This window comes from Fistularia commersonii, chromosome 20, assembly GCF_037954325.1.
Source record: "Fistularia commersonii isolate RoL2024-O1a breed Wild chromosome 20, RoL_Fcom_v1.0, whole genome shotgun sequence".
Classification (NCBI taxonomy): Eukaryota; Metazoa; Chordata; class Actinopteri; order Syngnathiformes; family Fistulariidae; genus Fistularia; species Fistularia commersonii.
Genome location: NC_141303.1, coordinates 12,093,509 through 12,112,836, shown reverse-complemented (window position 1 = coordinate 12,112,836; position 19,328 = coordinate 12,093,509). Strand labels below are relative to the sequence as shown.

The 19,328-nt window shown below is 38.8% G+C and overlaps 1 protein-coding gene across 8 annotated transcripts in view; it reads left to right on the top strand.

Moving 5' to 3' along the window:
* The window catches only part of ptprk (protein tyrosine phosphatase receptor type K), a 111,927-nt gene that overhangs the window by 78,249 nt on the left and 14,350 nt on the right, over positions 1 to 19,328 (top strand). For 4 of the 8 annotated variants that reach the window (XM_086166866.1, XM_086166865.1, XM_086166864.1 and 1 more), the window contains exons 13-24: positions 252 to 371; positions 732 to 841; positions 945 to 1,146; positions 1,309 to 1,414; positions 1,654 to 1,726; positions 1,953 to 2,075; positions 3,200 to 3,274; positions 3,613 to 3,649; positions 12,208 to 12,343; positions 15,204 to 15,233; positions 17,724 to 17,884; positions 18,409 to 18,444. In XM_086166866.1, coding sequence (XP_086022992.1) covers positions 252 to 371; positions 732 to 841; positions 945 to 1,146; positions 1,309 to 1,414; positions 1,654 to 1,726; positions 1,953 to 2,075; positions 3,200 to 3,274; positions 3,613 to 3,649; positions 12,208 to 12,343; positions 15,204 to 15,233; positions 17,724 to 17,884; positions 18,409 to 18,444 — 1,209 coding nt within the window. The remainder of the gene's footprint in view (positions 1 to 251; positions 372 to 731; positions 842 to 944; positions 1,147 to 1,308; positions 1,415 to 1,653; positions 1,727 to 1,952; positions 2,076 to 3,199; positions 3,275 to 3,612; positions 3,650 to 12,207; positions 12,344 to 15,203; positions 15,234 to 17,723; positions 17,885 to 18,408; positions 18,445 to 19,328) is intronic. The other 4 variants (XM_086166871.1, XM_086166870.1, XM_086166867.1 and 1 more) reach the window with 3 other exon arrangements.

The window sequence follows — 19,328 nt, the reverse complement described above, 5'->3', positions numbered from 1 at the left end:
AAACAAAGGGGGCCATAATATTAGAGTAATTACAAGACACTGTTTGTGGGATACAAGTTTTGTTTATTTTTTCTTTTTTAATCCAAGATAGCAATTTTTCTGGGTATCTGCAAAGTTCTCTGTCTTGTAAGACAAGTAAAATGATTAATCCCAGAAACTTTTCTACCCAGTGAAATGTTGTTGCTGTCAATTGTACCAATGGGTGAGTGGATTACTTTTAGCTAGCATACACTAACTCTTTCTCTTTTCAGCGCCACGCCACCTGGTTGGAAACTTACCACCATACACTAATGTGAGTCTGAAGATGATTCTAACCAATCCTGAGGGCAGAAAAGAGAGCGATGAGACCATAATCCAAACTGATGAAGATGGTATGTAAATTAAGACACATTTTTGCATTCCCTGCTTTTCCTTATAAGTTGATTTGTTCTATGGTCAGTTTCAAGGTAAAACAGCTTTTAAATCAAATTCTCCATAACTATACTCTTCATGTTTTTTTTCATCTTTTACATGGCAGTTTCCAACTGAGAAAACTCTCTCAGTTGGTTAATATTACTTTATTGCATTTTGTGTAAATATATTTAATATTATTAGTCATTAACTCTCTGCCATCAGCAATTTTTAAATAATTTTTCAGACACCTTGGAAAAGTCACGTCATTAAATTAGCATAAGATATATTTGACTGTTCAGAAAAATATTTTACTGTTAATTATCTTTGTATACTAACAGTTCCAGGTCCAGTTCCCAGTCAGTCTGTCAGGGCCACTCCATTTGAAGACAAGATTCTCCTTTACTGGAAAGAGCCATCTGAACCCAACGGAATCATTATCCAATATGAGGTTCTGTTTTTATAAGTGGTTGCAACTTTAATCTTTCTGTTTTTTAACTTGTAAAGGTAGAACAAAATTCAAATGCTTAGTTTCTGTCTCTGCTTCAATACAGATCAGTTACAGTGGTCTGCGTTCATTCGATCCTTCAGTACCCCTCCAGCGGCCGGGACTCACAGTGTCTTTGCCCTCGAATGCAACCCATCACTTGTTCTCCCAGCTCCACCCAGGTGTCACTTACCAGCTCTCTATTCGAGGATCCACCTCAAAAGGATTTGGTCCTGCAACCACACTCAATGTGACTACTAATATATCAGGTAGAAAATACATAGTAATCAGTTTTGCTGCAGTTTCAATTTATTTATTCAAAACCGCTTATTATAGAAGACAGTGGTTGTTAAAATCACGCTGCTTACATGTTGGTATTCATGATTTATGGACTTTTATATATGATGTATTGACTCGTTTTCTTTTTTAAGCCCCAACAATAGATGAGTATGATGGATCAGAGGCCTTTCTTAATGAAACTGCAACAACTATCACTGTTCTGCTCAAACCAGCTCAGGCTAAAGGAGCACCTATAAGGTAATGGATCCAGACTGATATTCATGTACAGGTTAGAAATGCATGACATTTGAAAAATATGCTCTGTATGTGTCATTAATCCAGTTAAATGATATAACTTTGTTTGTGAACTCTCTTAATTCAATTGTTGAATTAACCAGTATGTATAGTATCTCATCTTACAAGTTACACAATTATACTACCTAAAGGAATATTACATTGAAGGGGAGTATTACATTGAAAATTGTTTTGGTTGACAGTGCTTACCAGATTGTTGTAGAGGAAGTGAATCCACAACGATCACGCCGTCAAGCCTCCTCTGATTGTTATGAGGTAATTTTGAATCTATACCATAGACAGTACTTTTGCAGTTGCAAGCCACGAATAACATGTGTTTACTAACAGCCAAATTGAGTATTATGTGAGAAATATGGCAGAAAAATCAATTACCAAATTATATTATGTGTATTAAAGTGTTTTTTGAATGCAGTTTAACCATATAACAGAATGTTCCCATTCAATTTATAAGTACCTGTATCCCATGAATGCTATTTTTCAGGTCCCAGTTTCTTACCACAGCGCATCGAGTGGTGGATCTCCATACTATTATGCTGCCCAGCTTTCACCCAGCAACCTCCCTGAGCCGCTGCCCTTTACTGTTGGAGACAACAAGACATACCAGGTAAATCTGGTTTTGAAAATTGAGAAGATGTATTAAAATGAGGCAGTAAAACAACATGGCAGGAAACGGCATTATTTGACTTTAATACATGGGCAGTACAGTCATCAAACCAGTAGACAAGTAGATTGGTTATTTATTTTCATTTATTGTGATACGGTAATATATGTTATATATAAGAAACATACTTTGGCTTACAGTAAGATAGACTGAGAATCTCAAAGACATTTTCCATTTTGTCTGATTTGATGATATATCTAAGCATTTGTCTATGAATGTTCTTCAAGTGATCCAAGTCATGGTCAATTGTCAAATGTTATTGTGCCAAATGGACTGGGTTTTTAATCTTGAAGTTTCACTGCTTGGCTTCTTCAGTTCTAATAAACTGTGGGAAACTCCTGGTGTTGGGGCTGGTTGTTGGTTCAAGCTAAGAGGGCTCATTATGTTAATGAGTGAATTCTTTTGCAGCAAGTTGGTTGAATGGGGTTATGTCAATGTGTGCAGTCATTATCTCTATTAAAGTTAATATTGTGGTGGACAATAAGGGGCGAGGCCTTTTACTCTACAGAACTATGGGCTGGGGAGTGTGGTTTAAGCCGGGGACATATTTGCCCCTGGACGTTCACAGTGAGTTGTTGTTGGTGTTTGAGTAATAAAGTTAGAACTCACCTTCGTCTCCACAATCCGTCCTTCTCATACCACAATATCTCTTTTAAGATCAGATCTGAATTTGAATCATATCTTAAATATGTATTGAAATACTGAATTTGAATATGCACAGAACCGTCCAAAACGCAGACTAATAACTGAGACTGAAAATCAACTAAAAAAAAACTGTCATGTCAAGCTGAAGTACGTTCAAGTCACAGTTGATTAAAAAAAAAAAGCATTGTCTCGCCTCTTGAAATTTTTTGTGTGTATGTTCATTATTTCAAATATTTTAAAAATTATGTATATGATTTTTTATTCTTATGTGAGATTATGTGTCATATCATATATCAACTTATAATATGTTCATCATTTATACCAGGACATCCCAGCCTTGGTATTTGATGTCAGTGTACTTGAAAACTGGAATGACAAATAAACATTCTCCATTTTGATCATCATTGCCTCTTGATCCCCAGGGTTTCTGGAATCCACCCTTGGCTCCACGAAAGAATTATAACATCTACCTTCAAGCTGTTAGCAGCACAGAGCGGGTAAATATTTCTCCAAGTGACTAAACAGTGATTTATTTTTTTTTTAACTTCTATCTGCCAGCTATTTCTGCAAGTAGAAACAGACTGGATGAACGTTTGCCAAGAGACCTACTTAGAGACGTTTCTGTGATCGAGTGGTGATGTAGTTTATACTAATCACTATAACGGCGACAAAACTTGATATAATCAATATAAGTATCTCCTGAATGCTTAATTTCATATTTTCACAGCTCTACTGCTTATTCATATGGTCAACAAAATTTGTTGAGAAAAACGCGCTGTCCTGTTTAAAGCTAATCCGCGTCATTTATTTGTACTTTCTTGCCTTTTTCCCTCAGGAAACTAAAACCCAGTGTCTGAGGCTAGCTACCAAAGGTAAGAACATGTGTAAAAAAGGGCATGTATAACATCAGATCAGTGTCCCTTATAAGTACTGTAGTTGAATAAATTGTTGTGTCATACTGTGTTCTGCATGTCAGCAGAAATGTATTTATAGTTCCTACTTTTCACAGTCAGTTTATTCAGTATATTAATAATTATCTACTGTTGAAAATTGATATTCTAGTTGTTTGTTCTTACACATTTTTCACAGAAGCTGCCACTAAAAATATTACATATATTCCATCTCTAATTATTGTTCAATATACTTGAGGGCATATATATATTATTAGAATGAAAGAAGAACATATTATTAACATTTTTACAAACTATATTTCCATGTGTAGGTTCACGCTGAACCTCTGCACTGTGTATATGTCATTTTTTTTTACTCAAGGCCATATGTTGTAGATTAATCCCTGGGCAATAGCCCACAAGTGCTTATGCAGACAGAAAAACAGGCTGTTTTGAGGAATGATTTTTAGCAATGCAGCTTATGTATCAGGGTTGCTTAGCAGTGTGGCATGACAAAGGGGATAAACAGTTAAATTCAGTTATTTGTCTGGTGGCATTGATTTCAATAGAGCAGTGGAAGCATAGTGTGTGTTTTACTCATACCATGAAACAAGAAAGTGTTGAGTAGTTTTTCTTAAATCGAACCTAATTATACCAACTTGCGTTCTCATACTATTCTGATTATTCTGCACTTGGTCTCTTTCGGTGCATGGATGGAAAGTTTGGCTGGGTAAAAACATACTGTTTACAACTTACTTGGGTCTAATGTACAGAAGAGATTTCTGGTTTATTGAAGATAACATTTGTAGATTTAAGTGTAAGCATGTTTGATTTTAACCTGGTAAAACCTAATGCTTGTATATGGAAAGTTTCCTATTTTGTTTACTCAAATTTGCAAAGTGAGAGATTGTGTATGAGCTATCTGAGCTGAAAGGTTAATGTCAGATTATATATATAAAAGCTCAGCTACTCTGCTGTGTGGGTGGCATCTTGGTTATAGTTTATAATTACTTCTCACTGTACTAAAAGACCTTGCCTTGCCCTTGTAATGCTGAGGGATCATAAAAGTAGACAGTAAAAATTACATTATTTTTACTATAATAGGCCATAATGACTGCAGAATAAATCATTAGAGCTGTATTATTTGTGTGTTCTATGAAGACAAGGTTTTCCACAGGGTTATGGACAGATCACTGCTGAGACCAATTGGGCGGGAAGCATGCCAAATGAATTGGCCTATTAATACCATGAAAGCAGTATATACCACATATCTTTACATTTACAAACAGTAATATGCTCATACATTTTTTATTTAAAATGAAAATGGTTGATTTCCTTAAACTAAGCATGCTGGTCAGTAGCTTTGTTTGTGATCTTGAAAGGCCATAGGCCTCAGTGCATACAAGAAACCATTTTGAACATTTAAGTTGCCAAAAGTTTTGGTTCTGTGAGACAGATACACGAAATGACTGTGTTTTTTCATTTCTCTTTCTGAAATAAAAGGAACATGTGAAAGCCAACAGTTTTCAGTTCCATTATATTTCAAAAAGCTTGCTATGTGTGCTGTAATAGGAGGGCACTAGGAGGCAACTGGAAAATAGCTTTGTCGTTGAATGGTTGACAGTAAGAGTGAGCTGACAGACATTAAATAGGATTGTTGATTTTCCTAATAAGGGAGAAAGATGCAGTATTGGACAGAGAGGTCAGACAACTGTCCCTCAATTTTCTCTCTCTGCCTCTTCACATGTATATGTGCATTCAACCAAGCATCTAGGAGGGAGAAAAAAGTGTTGGTGGTCCTATTAGGTCATCCTGAGTATTGTGTATTGTCATTGCTGCCTCAGGGAGTTGTTTGTGTGTGGGTACTGTATGTGTATGCCAGTTGTCTCTGTGTGTTTGCTTGCAAGCGCGTGTGGCTAGTTTCCTAGTGTTAGTGTACTGACCTGAATAATTTCTACGGACATTAAGAGCTACGGTGGACATTATGAGGTCAGACTCAGAACCTTTTAAAGATTGTTTTTACATTCTTGTTTTGTCATGTTTTGTAACATTTCCACATTAATACTTGACCTCAAAATCAAAGGCATAAACTGTAAGTTTAGTACATATATAATCACTCTCTACTTTCACAAATTCATAAAATATTTTGATTTTTTTTTTATTTCATGTGATTAAGTAAATGTTAGATAAGAGCAAGTCTTGACGTTTTTTTGTCTCCTCAGACTGAAAACGTCTGCTCGATAGATAATGGTCACAGTCTTTACACCATATTTATTTTAGATAGATGAGAATTAGCTATTTAATGTTACATTTTATATTCATAATTCTAAAAATATTTTTTAACACAGAAAGGCTGCCTCAATTCCTTTATGTGGACGGATGCATTAATCTCACTGCATATTTGATATTTAATCACATTAAAAGAACAAATTACTTTACTTGGAATTGTATTGCAAAAAACCCACCCCATAGTAAGATTCTTATGGTTTCTTAAAAACAGTGAACGAGCAGAAAGGTAAAAAACTGAAATGGGCATTATTGACTCGGGTCTTTCTAAATTTTTATTGTTGCGATTTTAAATATGGTGGAATAATTCAAAACTTGTCTTCTAAAGGTGGTAAATTGGTTAAAACATTGTTATTCATGCATCATATGTGTGCCCTATGTTCTCATAAATACATTGTTACATAATAATCCTGCTGGACAAGGCATTTTCAGAAGGGGAAACACACATTTTGAGGCAGATAGAGAGAAAGATTATTTTTCCCATGCCGATATTTCACATTAGTATAGGATTATTGTTTGATAGATGTGTGTTGTATTATGGGCTTTTTTGTCAATGCCTATGCTGGATTATTTGGATTATTATAATACACTAATATTCTTATCTCACAGTACAAACTATTCTGGTGTTACTAGATCACTAGATAGAGATTAATAAAACAGATGTTTACTCTTTCAGTTGACTCTGTCCACAATAAATAGGATGGAAACAGCTCTGCATGTTGCTCTCATGAAAAAGAATCTCTGTTATATCAACAACACAAAAGGCGTTCAGTCAGTTCACTCAAATAGTCAAGAGGGCGAAAGACTACAACTCCAAGTAATAAACATGACATTGTTTGGGAAACAGACAGCTTATAAAAAACATTCTAAAAACATTTTCCAAAGAGCACAAGGGCATGGCAAAACTCAAGCTTTATTTATTTGCTTATCTACGCATAAACAAAGTGCTCCTATTTCTAAAGCCTTTTCAGTGATTGCAACTGCTTACGCTGAAGCAGAGAGTGGGGGGAGATAGCTCTTATTCAAGACATACAATTAGGAGAAAAAGAATGACTGACTGACTGAAATCTATTGTGTTTTTTTTTTCTCAATTAAGGTGGCCCTGGCACATGCCAGGGATAAACATTTTCTTTGTCCCATGATGCTATGCTGTTGGCCCGCTAAAATGATTTTTACTTGTTCTCAGACAAGTAAAGGAAACAGCCGGCAATTTTCCTGCACATAGAATATCCATTTAATTCTAGGTTTGAAATATGAAGAGATAAGCACTTGTTGCATTTAATAGTAAAATCATTTGTTATTTTGCAAGAGCGAATCTCTGAAGATCTCAACGTTAATATAGATATTTCTCTATGTCAATATAGATATTTCACAATGTTAAGTAAAATTCTCAGAGGCTGGGCCTGCATCTTAAACATACCAGGGCATCTGTACCCTGTATTTTACTTGGCTTCATTTTTTTCAAGAAATTTAAGATCTCCATTTTCCCCATTTTCCCCTAATTTAGCATTAGTGATTATAAACCTTGCCATTGAAATGGCTCATCCCAGTGTGTCTCCTGATCACATCCAACTTCCCCCGCTTTTCCGGAGACAGGTTGCATGGGTCGCGTGGGCAGCAGCCAGAGCAGCCAGAGCAGCCTGAGCAGTGAGGCCCAGACCTCCCTCTCCACCACATGGTCCAGCTCCTACTGGGGACCCCAAGGCGTTCCCAGGCCAGCCTGGAGACATAGTCTCTCAAGCATGTCCTGGGTCTTCCCCGTGGTCTCTTCCCAGATGGACATGCCCAAAATATCTCCCCTGGGAGGCATCCAGGAGGCATCCTGACCAGATGCTCGAGACACCTCGTCTGACTCCTCTCTATGTGGAGGAGCAGCAGCTCTACTCCGAGCTCTTCACAAATGACCGTACTCCTCACCCTATCTTTAAAGGAGAGTTCAGCCAAAACTCATTTCGGCCGCTTGTATCCGCGATCTACTTCTTTCGGTCACTACCCACAGCTTGTGACCATAAGTGAGGGTGGGAATGACACTGACTGGTAATTTGAGAGCTTTGCCTTCTGTCTCATCTCCCCCGTCACCACGACAGACCAGCACAGAGTCCACATCACTGCAGACACCTCACCAATCCTCCTGTCAATCTCCCACTCCACCCTTCCCTCAATCGTGTACAAGACCCAGAGATACTTGAACTCCTCCACTTGGGACAGGACCTCTTCTCCGACCCAGAAGGGGCATTTCACCCATATTCTCAAATTTGGAGGTACTGATCCTCAATCCAGCCGCTTCAGACTTGGCAGCAAATCGCTCCAGTGAGACCTGGAGATCATGGCCTGATGAAGCCAACAAAACCACATCATCTTCAAAAAGCAGGGACTTGATCCTGTGGCCACCAAACTGGATCCCCTCGATGCCCTGGCTGCACCTAGAAATTCTGTCCATAAAAGTCATGAACGGAATTAGTGACATAGGGAAGCCCTGGTAGAGTCCAACTCTCACTGGAAACGGGTTTGACTTACAACTGGCAATACAGGCCAAGCTCCAATATGATCATACAGGGATCGAACACCTGTATAACGGGGCCAACAGACATGGTCAAATGCCCTCTGCAGATCCACAAAACACATATAGATAGACTGGTTGGGCAAGCTCCCATGCCGCCTCAAGGACCCTGCCGAGGTTATAGAGCCGGTCCACTGTTCCAAGACCAAGATTAAAACCACACTGCTTCTCCTGGATCCAAGGTTCAATGACCCGGTGGAGGGTCGCAGGTCCAACAACATTACCACAAGGTCAATCAATGAACTGTGGCCTAATGTGCGTTGGTGCTAGGTGCACATATAGACATCTTTATGCCTCAACGTGGTGTTTGTTATGGACAATCCGTGACGAGTGCAGAGGTCCAATAACCAAACATGGCTCGGGTTCAGATCGCCCTTCCAAGTTGCACTGTCGCTGCCCATGTGAGCGTTGAAGTCTACCAGTAGAACCCGGTAGGATTGCTCTCTCGAAATGTTGTTGGGTACATACCCACAAACAGTCAGAACCTGTCCCCCCACCTGAAGGCAGAGGGAGGCTACCCTCCCGTCCACCAGGTTTAACCCCACTGTACAGGGGCTCAGTTGGGGGGCAATCCATATGCCCACACCTGCCCGGCGCCTCTCACCGGGGGCAACTCCAGAGTAAAAAATATACTATAGACTATATCGAGTCGGAATCGCTCACCCTCACACACCAGTTTGGGCTCCTTTTACGCGAGAGAGGTGACATTCCATGTCCCAAGAGCCAGCCTTTGCAGCTGAGGATTGGACTGCCAAGGTCCCCTGCTCCGGCCGCCACCAGGCTCGCATTTCACCCGACCCGCTTGACCCTTCCTGCGGGTGGTGAGCCGAGGGGAAGAGGGACCCATGTCAATCCATTGGGCTGTGTCTGGCTGAGCCCTATGGGTGAAGGCGCAGCCACCAGGCAATCGCCATCGAGCTCTGCCCCCAGGCCTGGCTCCAGCGGGGTGACCCGTGTCAGGGCAAGGGAAAACTAGGTCCAAACTTTTTCTTCTTCATGATTGTGTTCTGAGCCATGCTTTGTGTGGTCCCTCACCTCGGACCAGTTTGCCTTGATCCATCCAGGGGCATAAAGCCCTCGGGAACATAGCTCCCGGGATCACTGGGACACGCAAACCCCTCCACCACAGTAAGGTGGCAGCTTACGGAGAGGAGATCACATACAATCACCTTGATATGAGAAGACATGAAATGAAGAAAACACATACATATTTTTCTTGACGCTGTTTGATGGTGGTGTTTTCCAGGCAAAAGTGGCATACATGTTCTTGCCACAATAGTCTACATTCTTTGATTTGAAGTGACGTGAAGCGATGATGGTTATCTCTAAGGCTGATGTTGATTGTAGACTACAAGAAAATAAGATAGATAATAAAAAGGCAACTTTCGTTTGCATTTTTTAATTTTCTGTAGAGTTGGCACATCTATTAATATGTTTCCTCTGCTTAACAACAAAGGAATAACTGAAAATTTACCACACAACCTCAGTCTGTCAGAGCATTTCTTGCACAAGTTATATCTAAGAGAGTGCAGATTAATGGGCAGACAGTCTTTCTTACTATTTCAGCAATGTCTTTCACTCCATGTACTTTGGATACATTTAAAAAACAGGATAACCTTTATTTCTTTTTATGGCTGAAATATATACATGATTTGTAAGCTTGGTTGAACAGTAAGGAGGGAAAGAATGATCTATACAGGTTGGCGAAACAGGGATAAAGATTGAAAGGGTGTACAGCAGGTCCGGGTGATTAAGGGTAGAGAGGGAAATGTATTGACAGACGCTAGAAGAGTGATGGGAAGATGGAAAGAATACTTTGAAAATCTGATGAATGTGGAAAATGAAAGAGAGGCAAGGGTAGAAAAGGTGACTGTTTAAGACCACAAAGTAGCAGAGATTGGTAAAAGTGAAGTAAGGAATGTATTGAAGATGATTAAGAGTGGAAAGGCAGTTGCTCCTGGTGATATACCTGTGGAGGTATGGAAGTGTCTAGGAGAGGCAGTGGTAGAGTTTCTGGCTAGATTATTCAACAGGATCTTAGAGAGTGAGAGGATGCCTGAAGAATGGAGACAAAGTGTGATGGTTCCCATTTTTAAGAATAAGGCGGATGTGTAGAATTGCGGCAACTATAGAAGGATAGAAGTTGATGAGGCATACAATGAAGTTATGGGAAAGAGTAGGGGAAACTGGACTGAGAGCAGAAGTCAGCATTTTTGAACAGCTGTATGGCTTCATGCGTAAAAAGAGCACTACAGATTCAGTATGCTAATAGAGAAGTACAGAGAATACCAGAGGGAGCTGCATTGTGTTTTTGTAGACCTAGAAAAAGCATATGACAGGGTGCCAAGAGAGGAACTCTGGTATTGTATGAGGAAGTCTAGAGTGGCAGAGAAGTATGTTAGACTGGTGCAGGACATGTATGCTAGCTGAGACAGTGGTGCGGTGTGCTGTAGGGGTAACAGAGAAGTTCAAGGTGGAGGTGGGACTCCATCATGGATCACCTCTGAGCCCCTTCTTGTTTGCAGTGGTGATGGACAGGCTGACAGATGAGGTAAGACAGGAATCTCCATGGACCATATTGTTCACAGATGACATTGTGATCTGTAGTGAGAGCAGTGAACAGGTTGATGAAAATCTTGAGAGGTGGAGGTATGCTGTGGTAGGGAGAGGAATGAAGACTAGTTGCATCAAGACATAGTATATGTGTGTGAATGAGAGGAACCCAAGTGGAACAGTGAGGCTACAGGGAGTGGAGATCAAGAAGTTGGAGGATTTCAAGTACTTAGGGTCAACAGACCAGAGCAACGGAGAGTGTGGAAAAGAGGTGACGAGACGGGTTCAAGCAGGTTAGAATGGGTGGAGAAAAGTGTCTGGATGTACCTGTGAGCCCAAAGGGAGGGGAGATCAAGAAGTAGGCGGATTTAAAGTACTTAGGATCAACAGCCCAGTGCGTAGGAGAGTGTGCAGAAGAAGTGGAGAAACAAGTTCGAGCAGGTTGGAAAGAAAAATGTCAGGGGTACTATGAGATAAACGGCTATCAGCCAGAATGAAAGGGAAATTGGAGGAGACATTAGTTAGACCACCCATGCTGTATGGTCTACAAACAGTGACCAAATGACAGGAGGCAGAGCTAGTTGACGCAGAGATGAAGATCCTGAGGTTCTCTTTAGGAGTGACTAGGATGGACAGGATCAGAAATGAGTCTGTCAGAGGAACAGCACATGTAAGATGTTTTGGAGAGAAGGTCAGAGAAGCCAGAATGAGATGGTTCGGTCATGTACAAAGGAGTGGTAGTGAATATATTGGTAGACGGATGCTGGAATTGGAGCTGCCAGGCAGGTGTTCTTGAGGAAGACCAAAGAGAAGATTTATGGACTTAATGAGAGAGAATATGAAGGTAGTTGGTGTGAGAGAGGAGGATACAGGGAATAGGGTTAGATGGAGAAGGTTGATTTGCTGTGGCGACCCCTGAAGGGAAAAGCCGAAAGGAGAAGAAGAAGAAGAAGAACATGGCTAAAATATATACACCTTTTTAAATATGATGTAAAATCACCCTTTGGATACTTTTTGTCTCCTAAATAATCTACAAAAGTAAAGTTGTGTTATGTTGCATTTTCCCAGATTTCCCAGATTTTGATAAACAAAAAACATGTATTCAGTGACCTTTATAGAACTGATACTTTTTCGGTTGTAGGTGCTACTGAGGAGCCTGAAGTCATCCCTGACCCTGCTAAGCAGACAGATCGAGTGGTGAAGATTGCCGGGATCAGTGCTGGTGTTCTAGTGTTTATACTTCTGGTGCTGGTAGCCATCTTATTGGTCAAGAAAAGGTGAGTAACGACTCTTAAGTCATGCTTAGTAAGCCCCCCAGAAACTGTTGAGACCACAAAACAGAATGCTCGACTTGAGAACACCAACATGTACCTGGATGCGAGGATGCACAGAAGTACCTGTGCACTAAAATCCATTCTCGTGTTTGTGTTGGTCCCACATCTGCTGTAATAACACCATCCTCCATCCATCTACCATGAACATTGATCTCCCCATCGAAACAGTTAAGGAGAAAAAAAATATATATATTGTTTTTTTTTTTTTTTGTGAGGCTCTACATAGATAAAATTGTGTCTTTTTTGGTGTGTGCTTTTTGCTGACGTTTTATGACATGTGTATACTCCCTCATCACCAGGTGCCACAGCTCAAGAGAGATCAGTTGTTTTTTTTTTCTTTCTATTGAGGTTTACCACACTTAGCATCATCCTGAAGTCAGTCACAGTGGAAAAAATATACATACCAACAAATTATCTCAAGTAACTTACACACATAAAAACAACCTTATTTGTTTTGATCATTACAGACATCAATTATAGGATGTTGAATTTTTGAAAGGAGAGACAAAGGGTTAGAATTTGGAAATATTAGACCAAACATGGCTGAATGTTGGAGAGTTTGAACTGGGACAGCCTGTGATGTTTACTGAGACTTTTATTTTACTTTATTTTTATTTTTCTTTGTTTAACCAGAGAGATAGCATGCCTTTGAACTGTACCTAAGTACTGGGAGCACGGCACTTCCTCTGAATGCATTATGTGTGTTTCTACCAATGTTATGAAAAGAATAACATATTTAAAATAACTTGTTTGGCTTAATGGACAAAAAATGTGAACTAGAAATGAAAAGAATGCATGAAATGAATTTGGTCTTGGTGTAACCGTCATCAGTGATTAGCCTCAGGGTTGGTGCAGGGCTCCACCATGTGGCCTTCAAGTGATGATGCCAGCTTAAGGGCTGTAGAAAAGCTTTTTCCCCATAGATCCCACAAGAGGTGAAAAATCTATTCATGTATGTGCTACCCCTTAAAAGATATTAAGGATCAAAAAACTGTTATCTCATACCCAATATTTTCAATTTTTCACCCCAACTACCTAATATTGCCACAAAATTAGCATTACTGATTAATGTGCTTGCGACTGTGATTTATCAGCAGACTGGCCATCTTTGCCCCCTCACTTAACCTTATTTACCAGCTGATAGCCTGTAATAACCTGACATATTTCATAGGTAACCCGAGGATGTATTACAAAACACAGATGGTTTTTGCTTGACCTTGATTTTGAGGATATTTACACAAGTTGAAAATTTGTCGGTCTACACTCCAATTAGGGGTCCTGGGGAGCACAAAAAGACCTCTCACCTGTCCATGGTCATAAAACTCCTGTCTGTTGATAAATACAGCTTTAGACTCAGGACTGCCTTACTCTATCTAGACTAGACCACAGGTTAATAAATTTGTCCTCATTGCCCTTAATACTAAAGTATTTTTGCAATCATTCCACCCCCTGAGGATTTTGTTCTTCTTTGTGGCAGAAAATGTGAATAAAATCTGCCGCATTTCCAGTAGGTAACAGTAGTTTATTCCTACACCGTCTTGTGGTGGGACTAGTGTCTTTGTCGTTGTGCCGCTGAACTAAAGTCCAGCTCAACCTTCAGTCATGCATTTATACAAAGACAATTTCCAATCAACCTCACTGCACAGTCCCGTCAATGGCCCCTAGAAATTGAAAATCATGTCAAATTGTAAATATGCATTGTATGGTATTTTCTGACAGGCTTCAGCAACACTTAATCCAGATAATTACTGAAAGACTTTTCATTCTTTTTGGTCCAAGAATATGTTCAATAAGTTTTTGTAGGAATTGTTTATTTACATCAGACTGATGGAATTGTCTTTGACTTATGATTACATTTTAGATTGTGTAGTGAGAAACATAGTGCACCACTCATGACAGCTGTTACTGGCAGAAAACACATTTGCATATCTCTTTGTTCCAATAACACAGTTTCATTTATGCCAAGTGTTTTTCATGCTTTGACAAAACAGAACTTCACACTGATATTTTTAGGTCTATTTGTTTCTGAAATTAAGTGTTGCACTGTGACAGTCCAGTTAACATGCATCTTCTCAGAAAAGGAGTTTGGTCATCAATTTTGGCAAATGTATGTCACACTTTTGTGTCTGACATTTTGTTGACAATGTCCAGTAGTTCCTCTTCCATAAAGGTTTCTGGGGAGATCAATTTCCATTGTCATTGAACCTCTACAACTTTGAACAATACTGCATCTTTAAAATGGTGGGACATTATGGCATGGCCAAGGCATCATTATCATTTTACAGTGGTCAAACTGCTTGGTGTCACAGGTTTAATAGATTTGTATGCGGTTGAACAAAATGTTAAAGCAAGCGAAAGATTAATTAATTAGAGCTAAATCCTTGACCGAGATAGATTGATAGATATATAAATAATAGATATTGATTTTAAATATTGCTATGAGTTAAAAAAAGCTACTTTTTATATACAAAAAAGGGAAGACAGCCATGTTTTTAGACTGAGGGGAAAGTTTTTTTGTCCTAAAGTTAACTTACTCAAGTCTCTTAGTTTGCTTTATAGTAAAGTTTGAGCAGAAAAGTTGAGTTTATATTTGAGTAAAAAAATAGATAATAATAAAAAACAGAAATTACAGTATTTGCTTGACCATTAACTTGTAGCAAAGGATGTTTTCTTATGTTTATTTCTTTTTTTTTTCGTTTTCTCTTTATTTGTTTCTGGTTGGGACAGGACAGTAATGTCCTAATTTGTATATTCATGACCCTTGTGTCTCATTCTTTGCATTCTGATTGGCTCACAACCCCAGGAGGACCTACTATTCATACTCTTATTACCTGTAAGTAAACAACAAAAAAAACAGCTCACCCAGCTGCTTTTATCTTAATGGGCAAGTTAGTGGCTAGTTGTTTTTAAAGATGCAGTATACTTTTTTCAAGACAAACACATTTTCAGCTCTTACCAACCAGCCAAATCCATCCTCATTGACACCTTGCCAGGGTGGGGGTCAATTTCCATTCATACCAGTCAAGATGGGTTTTTGGATTCGTAATAGGAATAAGTTTATATATGTAAAACATCTGGATTCCCTGCTCTGTTTTTAGATGAAAATACAGGTACCCTTTCTGAAATAGAGACGAAGAAATCAGTGCTGAATCATCAGCCATAAATGTCAGATTTTGTTAAATAGGACTGAAATGGAACTGAATTGACCTCAGCCCTGGTGTCCTCTACATGCTCCAAAGCTGCTCTGGAGAAGGTATATAAAGGCCAAAGTGTGCCATAAACTAGAACGAAGCAGGCTAAAGTAAGACGACAGGCCAAAGCGTGTTATTTGAAAAAAGAATGCTGCACTTTTGACTTGTAGCTCTTTGTGTGCATGTAGTCATGTGATCATCCATCTGTCCATCAAGTCACAGGTATCATGGTAACTCTGCTCAAAACCTGCTTATTGTCCTTCCTGTCAGCAGATCTGAATCAGTAACCTTCTTTTTTGGAAGACCTTTATGGGTACTTTTTTCAGTGATGGTTTTCCTTGATAAGGGTGATTCTTCCTCCCCCTTCTTCTATTTTTGTCTCTCTGGTTGTGACTAAAAATAGGGCCTTCTGATCTGCGATATTAAAATGTTAGTCTTGCAGTTTGTTTTTTTTTTTGTTTTTTTTTATTAATTGGTATTGATTTAATTTTTGGTATTAATTGGTGATGTTCTCTGTATTAGAAACAAAAACAAACACTACATAAAAGCAATATTTATGTTAAACATTGAAATAATCTTTCTTGTATAATCTATTAGACCCTTTTCCAATCTATCTGCTCCTAACAAATGTGTTTGAAATTGTTTTATAAAGACTGCAGTTTTTAGGACTCATTAAAAAGAAACACTAAGGTTTACATGCCAAATTTATGACCAAATATGTATATAAAATATTTTTGTGGATTTTATAAATTCATATTGCAATGAATTCAGTTTCAGGTCACACCCCACTCTCTTGGTCTCTTCTCTTACCGCTCATAAATGCAAATGTACAGCATTTTTGGTTGGGGGCTGGTATACAAACAACTGTCTTTTCGCTTGCCCCATTTCTGTCTAAAAACAGATACACCGCTATTACTGATCAGCAGTTTAAACTGTGTTTCTGCTAAGTGTGTGGGTGTGTGTCTATGCTGTGTATGTACGTGGTCTCAGAGAAGGAGTTGGTGTGTTTGGGGGGCAAGAGGTAAAATATACAAAAAACACAGCATGCTTCCTGCCTGTCGACTTGGAAGGTCAGAGCCATATGTCATATCAGTTTGGAAACATAATTAATTAGTTTTTTCATCATTCCCCTTCATGGCTTATAGCTTTTGCCATTTTTGAGTCCCACCAAAAATTAATACTGAGACTCAGATTTCTATACAATTGAGCACTTCTCTTGGTCTGAGTCTCATTTAGTTCAAACTGATGCTCTTATGGCTCTGGGTACATCATTTTCCTGCATGCTCTGTCATGCTTGAAATATGAAGTCCTCTAAAGTTATTTTTCCATGGATACTATGGACTGCATACTCTGAGATATTACACCTTGGAAAGTTACATGTTCAGAATTAAAGGTGACAGGTTTCTACGCCAGGTATCAGTGTCATTGCAAAAACCAGTTCAATCTTATATTGATATTGTTGCGTATGATACAACCCCCTGGTTCCAAAACATTGTATGACATTAGCCTGTGAAGAAAAATATTAAATAAAAGGAATGAAGACATATGTTTTTCACTGAACTGGCTTAAATAAACGCACATGACAACTGTAATCCCTCGGCTATGAAAGGGTTTTCCTATTTTTGTAATGGGACAGAAGTAATTTTCTAATGTTTGACTAGATCCTTATTCTTTACGTTTGGAATCTGGGGTTTGGTCTGAAAGGTCATCATATGCTACCCAAGTCATGAGCAGGGATTTCCTTTTCACTTCTAGGTCATGGGATATTTCCCCAGTCAGTATTAGAGGCTATATTCCCTTGCGCCTATAGTCCTAGAAGTATATGCTGCATTTCCAAACAAACCTATCCTCTACTATTCTTGCTTGTTTTCTTTGTTTTGCCCTCCTCTCTTTCTCCCCACTTTTCCACTTTTCCTCCTTTCTTGTTACTGCTTTATTTGTTTAATAAATGTCTGATATTAGTCGCCTGCATTCTTCAGCAGTGCCTGTCACTTGTGTTTTATACTGAATGCTTTGAAGATTTGTGGATAACTTAAATTGCAACATAAGAAAAAAAGTGGCATCAGGCTGCTGGAGAGCTGTTGTTTGAGAGTTAGTTTGATGTTGGACTGTGTTTTATTCGCCTTTGACAGGAAACTTGCTAAAAAGCGTAAAGACGCCATTGGAACGACCCGCCAAGAAATGACTCACATGGTGAATGCCATGGACCGCAGCTATGCTGATCAGAGCACTCTGCATGGAGACGACCCAATGGCTGTGACATTTATGGACTCCCACAACCACAACAACAGATGTATGTTCACATATACACATTTCACAGTCACAATTTTACTTACGAAATGTATGATTAAGTTTACTTTTACAATCATTATCTTTCATTTTTACAGTTTTAGATATACATTTTCGTATGATTCCATTGGTCCAACATGATGAACAGAAATTTTCGCAGGGTGACTCTCGAAAAGCATCTTTTTGCAAATCACGATGGATTGTTAAGGGTTTTTGTTGTTTTATGTTTTATTTATATAGTTTCTTTGTTCAGTTTAATGTATTTGACTCAAAATAAGAAGCACTGAATAACATTGTTTTGCCACACTATAGAAAGCAAAGTTAGACACAACTAAATGCCTCTCTGAAACAAAGTAGTTTTCACTTAAGCATTTTTTTCTGTCCAAGTCATAATTGGTGGGCTTGCGGGAAAAGTCATGTATTTTTAATTTTTCAAAGTCTTCCTATTTTTCCTCAAATTTGAGTTCTCATTTTTGATTGAGTAGCACTGAAATTTAGAACAGTTCCTTATAATGTCTCCTCCTGCAGTGCCCAACGATCCTTTGGTCCCTACTGCTGTGTTAGGTGAGATCTCCTATATGGATGAATATATCACACTTGCCAACAATAAATACCCTGTAGTCGTCATCCATCTTCATCATCACAGAGCCCATGTGCTTGTAGCCCCGTCCTGTATGCCCCTTTGTGTCATCGCAATCCTTATTTTGTATGGCTAGTAAAAATATTTGACAAAATCACATCTCCATTCTGTCATCTGACGTCTTGTGCTTTGACATTAAAAATCTGACTTAACAGGTTTGGATACTTTGGTTAATGTGAGGTATATATATATTTCTGGCAGAAGTGCACATTAAAAAAAAAAAAACAGACAATATCAAAGGAACAGAAAAAAATCCAATTTCATTTTGGTCTGTTGTACCAATACAGTCCTAATGTTTGAGTACAGAAACGCAATTCAGTCTTCTCATTTCTTTCAAATCCCAGCCTGCTACTAAAAACTTCATTGGCCCAGCCCTTTAACTATCATACTGATTTCTCTTACTTCAGAGATTCCCAATCTCAGCCATGATTCTATTTCCTACTTAGTATTACTGATATTCACAGTAAATACCATTATTCTTCCTCAGAGACCTAATTATTTCCACAGTTTTTAACTGTTTTAAGGCATGCCATTTCCTATTCCAGACAGCAACAGAAACTGATTCCTTAAAGGAATAAAACAAACTTGCCACATTGCCACTGCCAAATGACTACATGTTTAGACAGTGAGATCAAACGATAACTCAGATCAACATAGTGGCTGTAGTTCTGTTTTTGTGTATTTGGCAGTGGAGCCATTTTTTTCTTCGTGATGCGAGTCCACTCCAGTATCGTTCCTCTCTCAGGAACAATGCTCCTCCAAGGCTTGTTTATTTTCTTTTTATTAATTCATTTTTATTTATCCATTT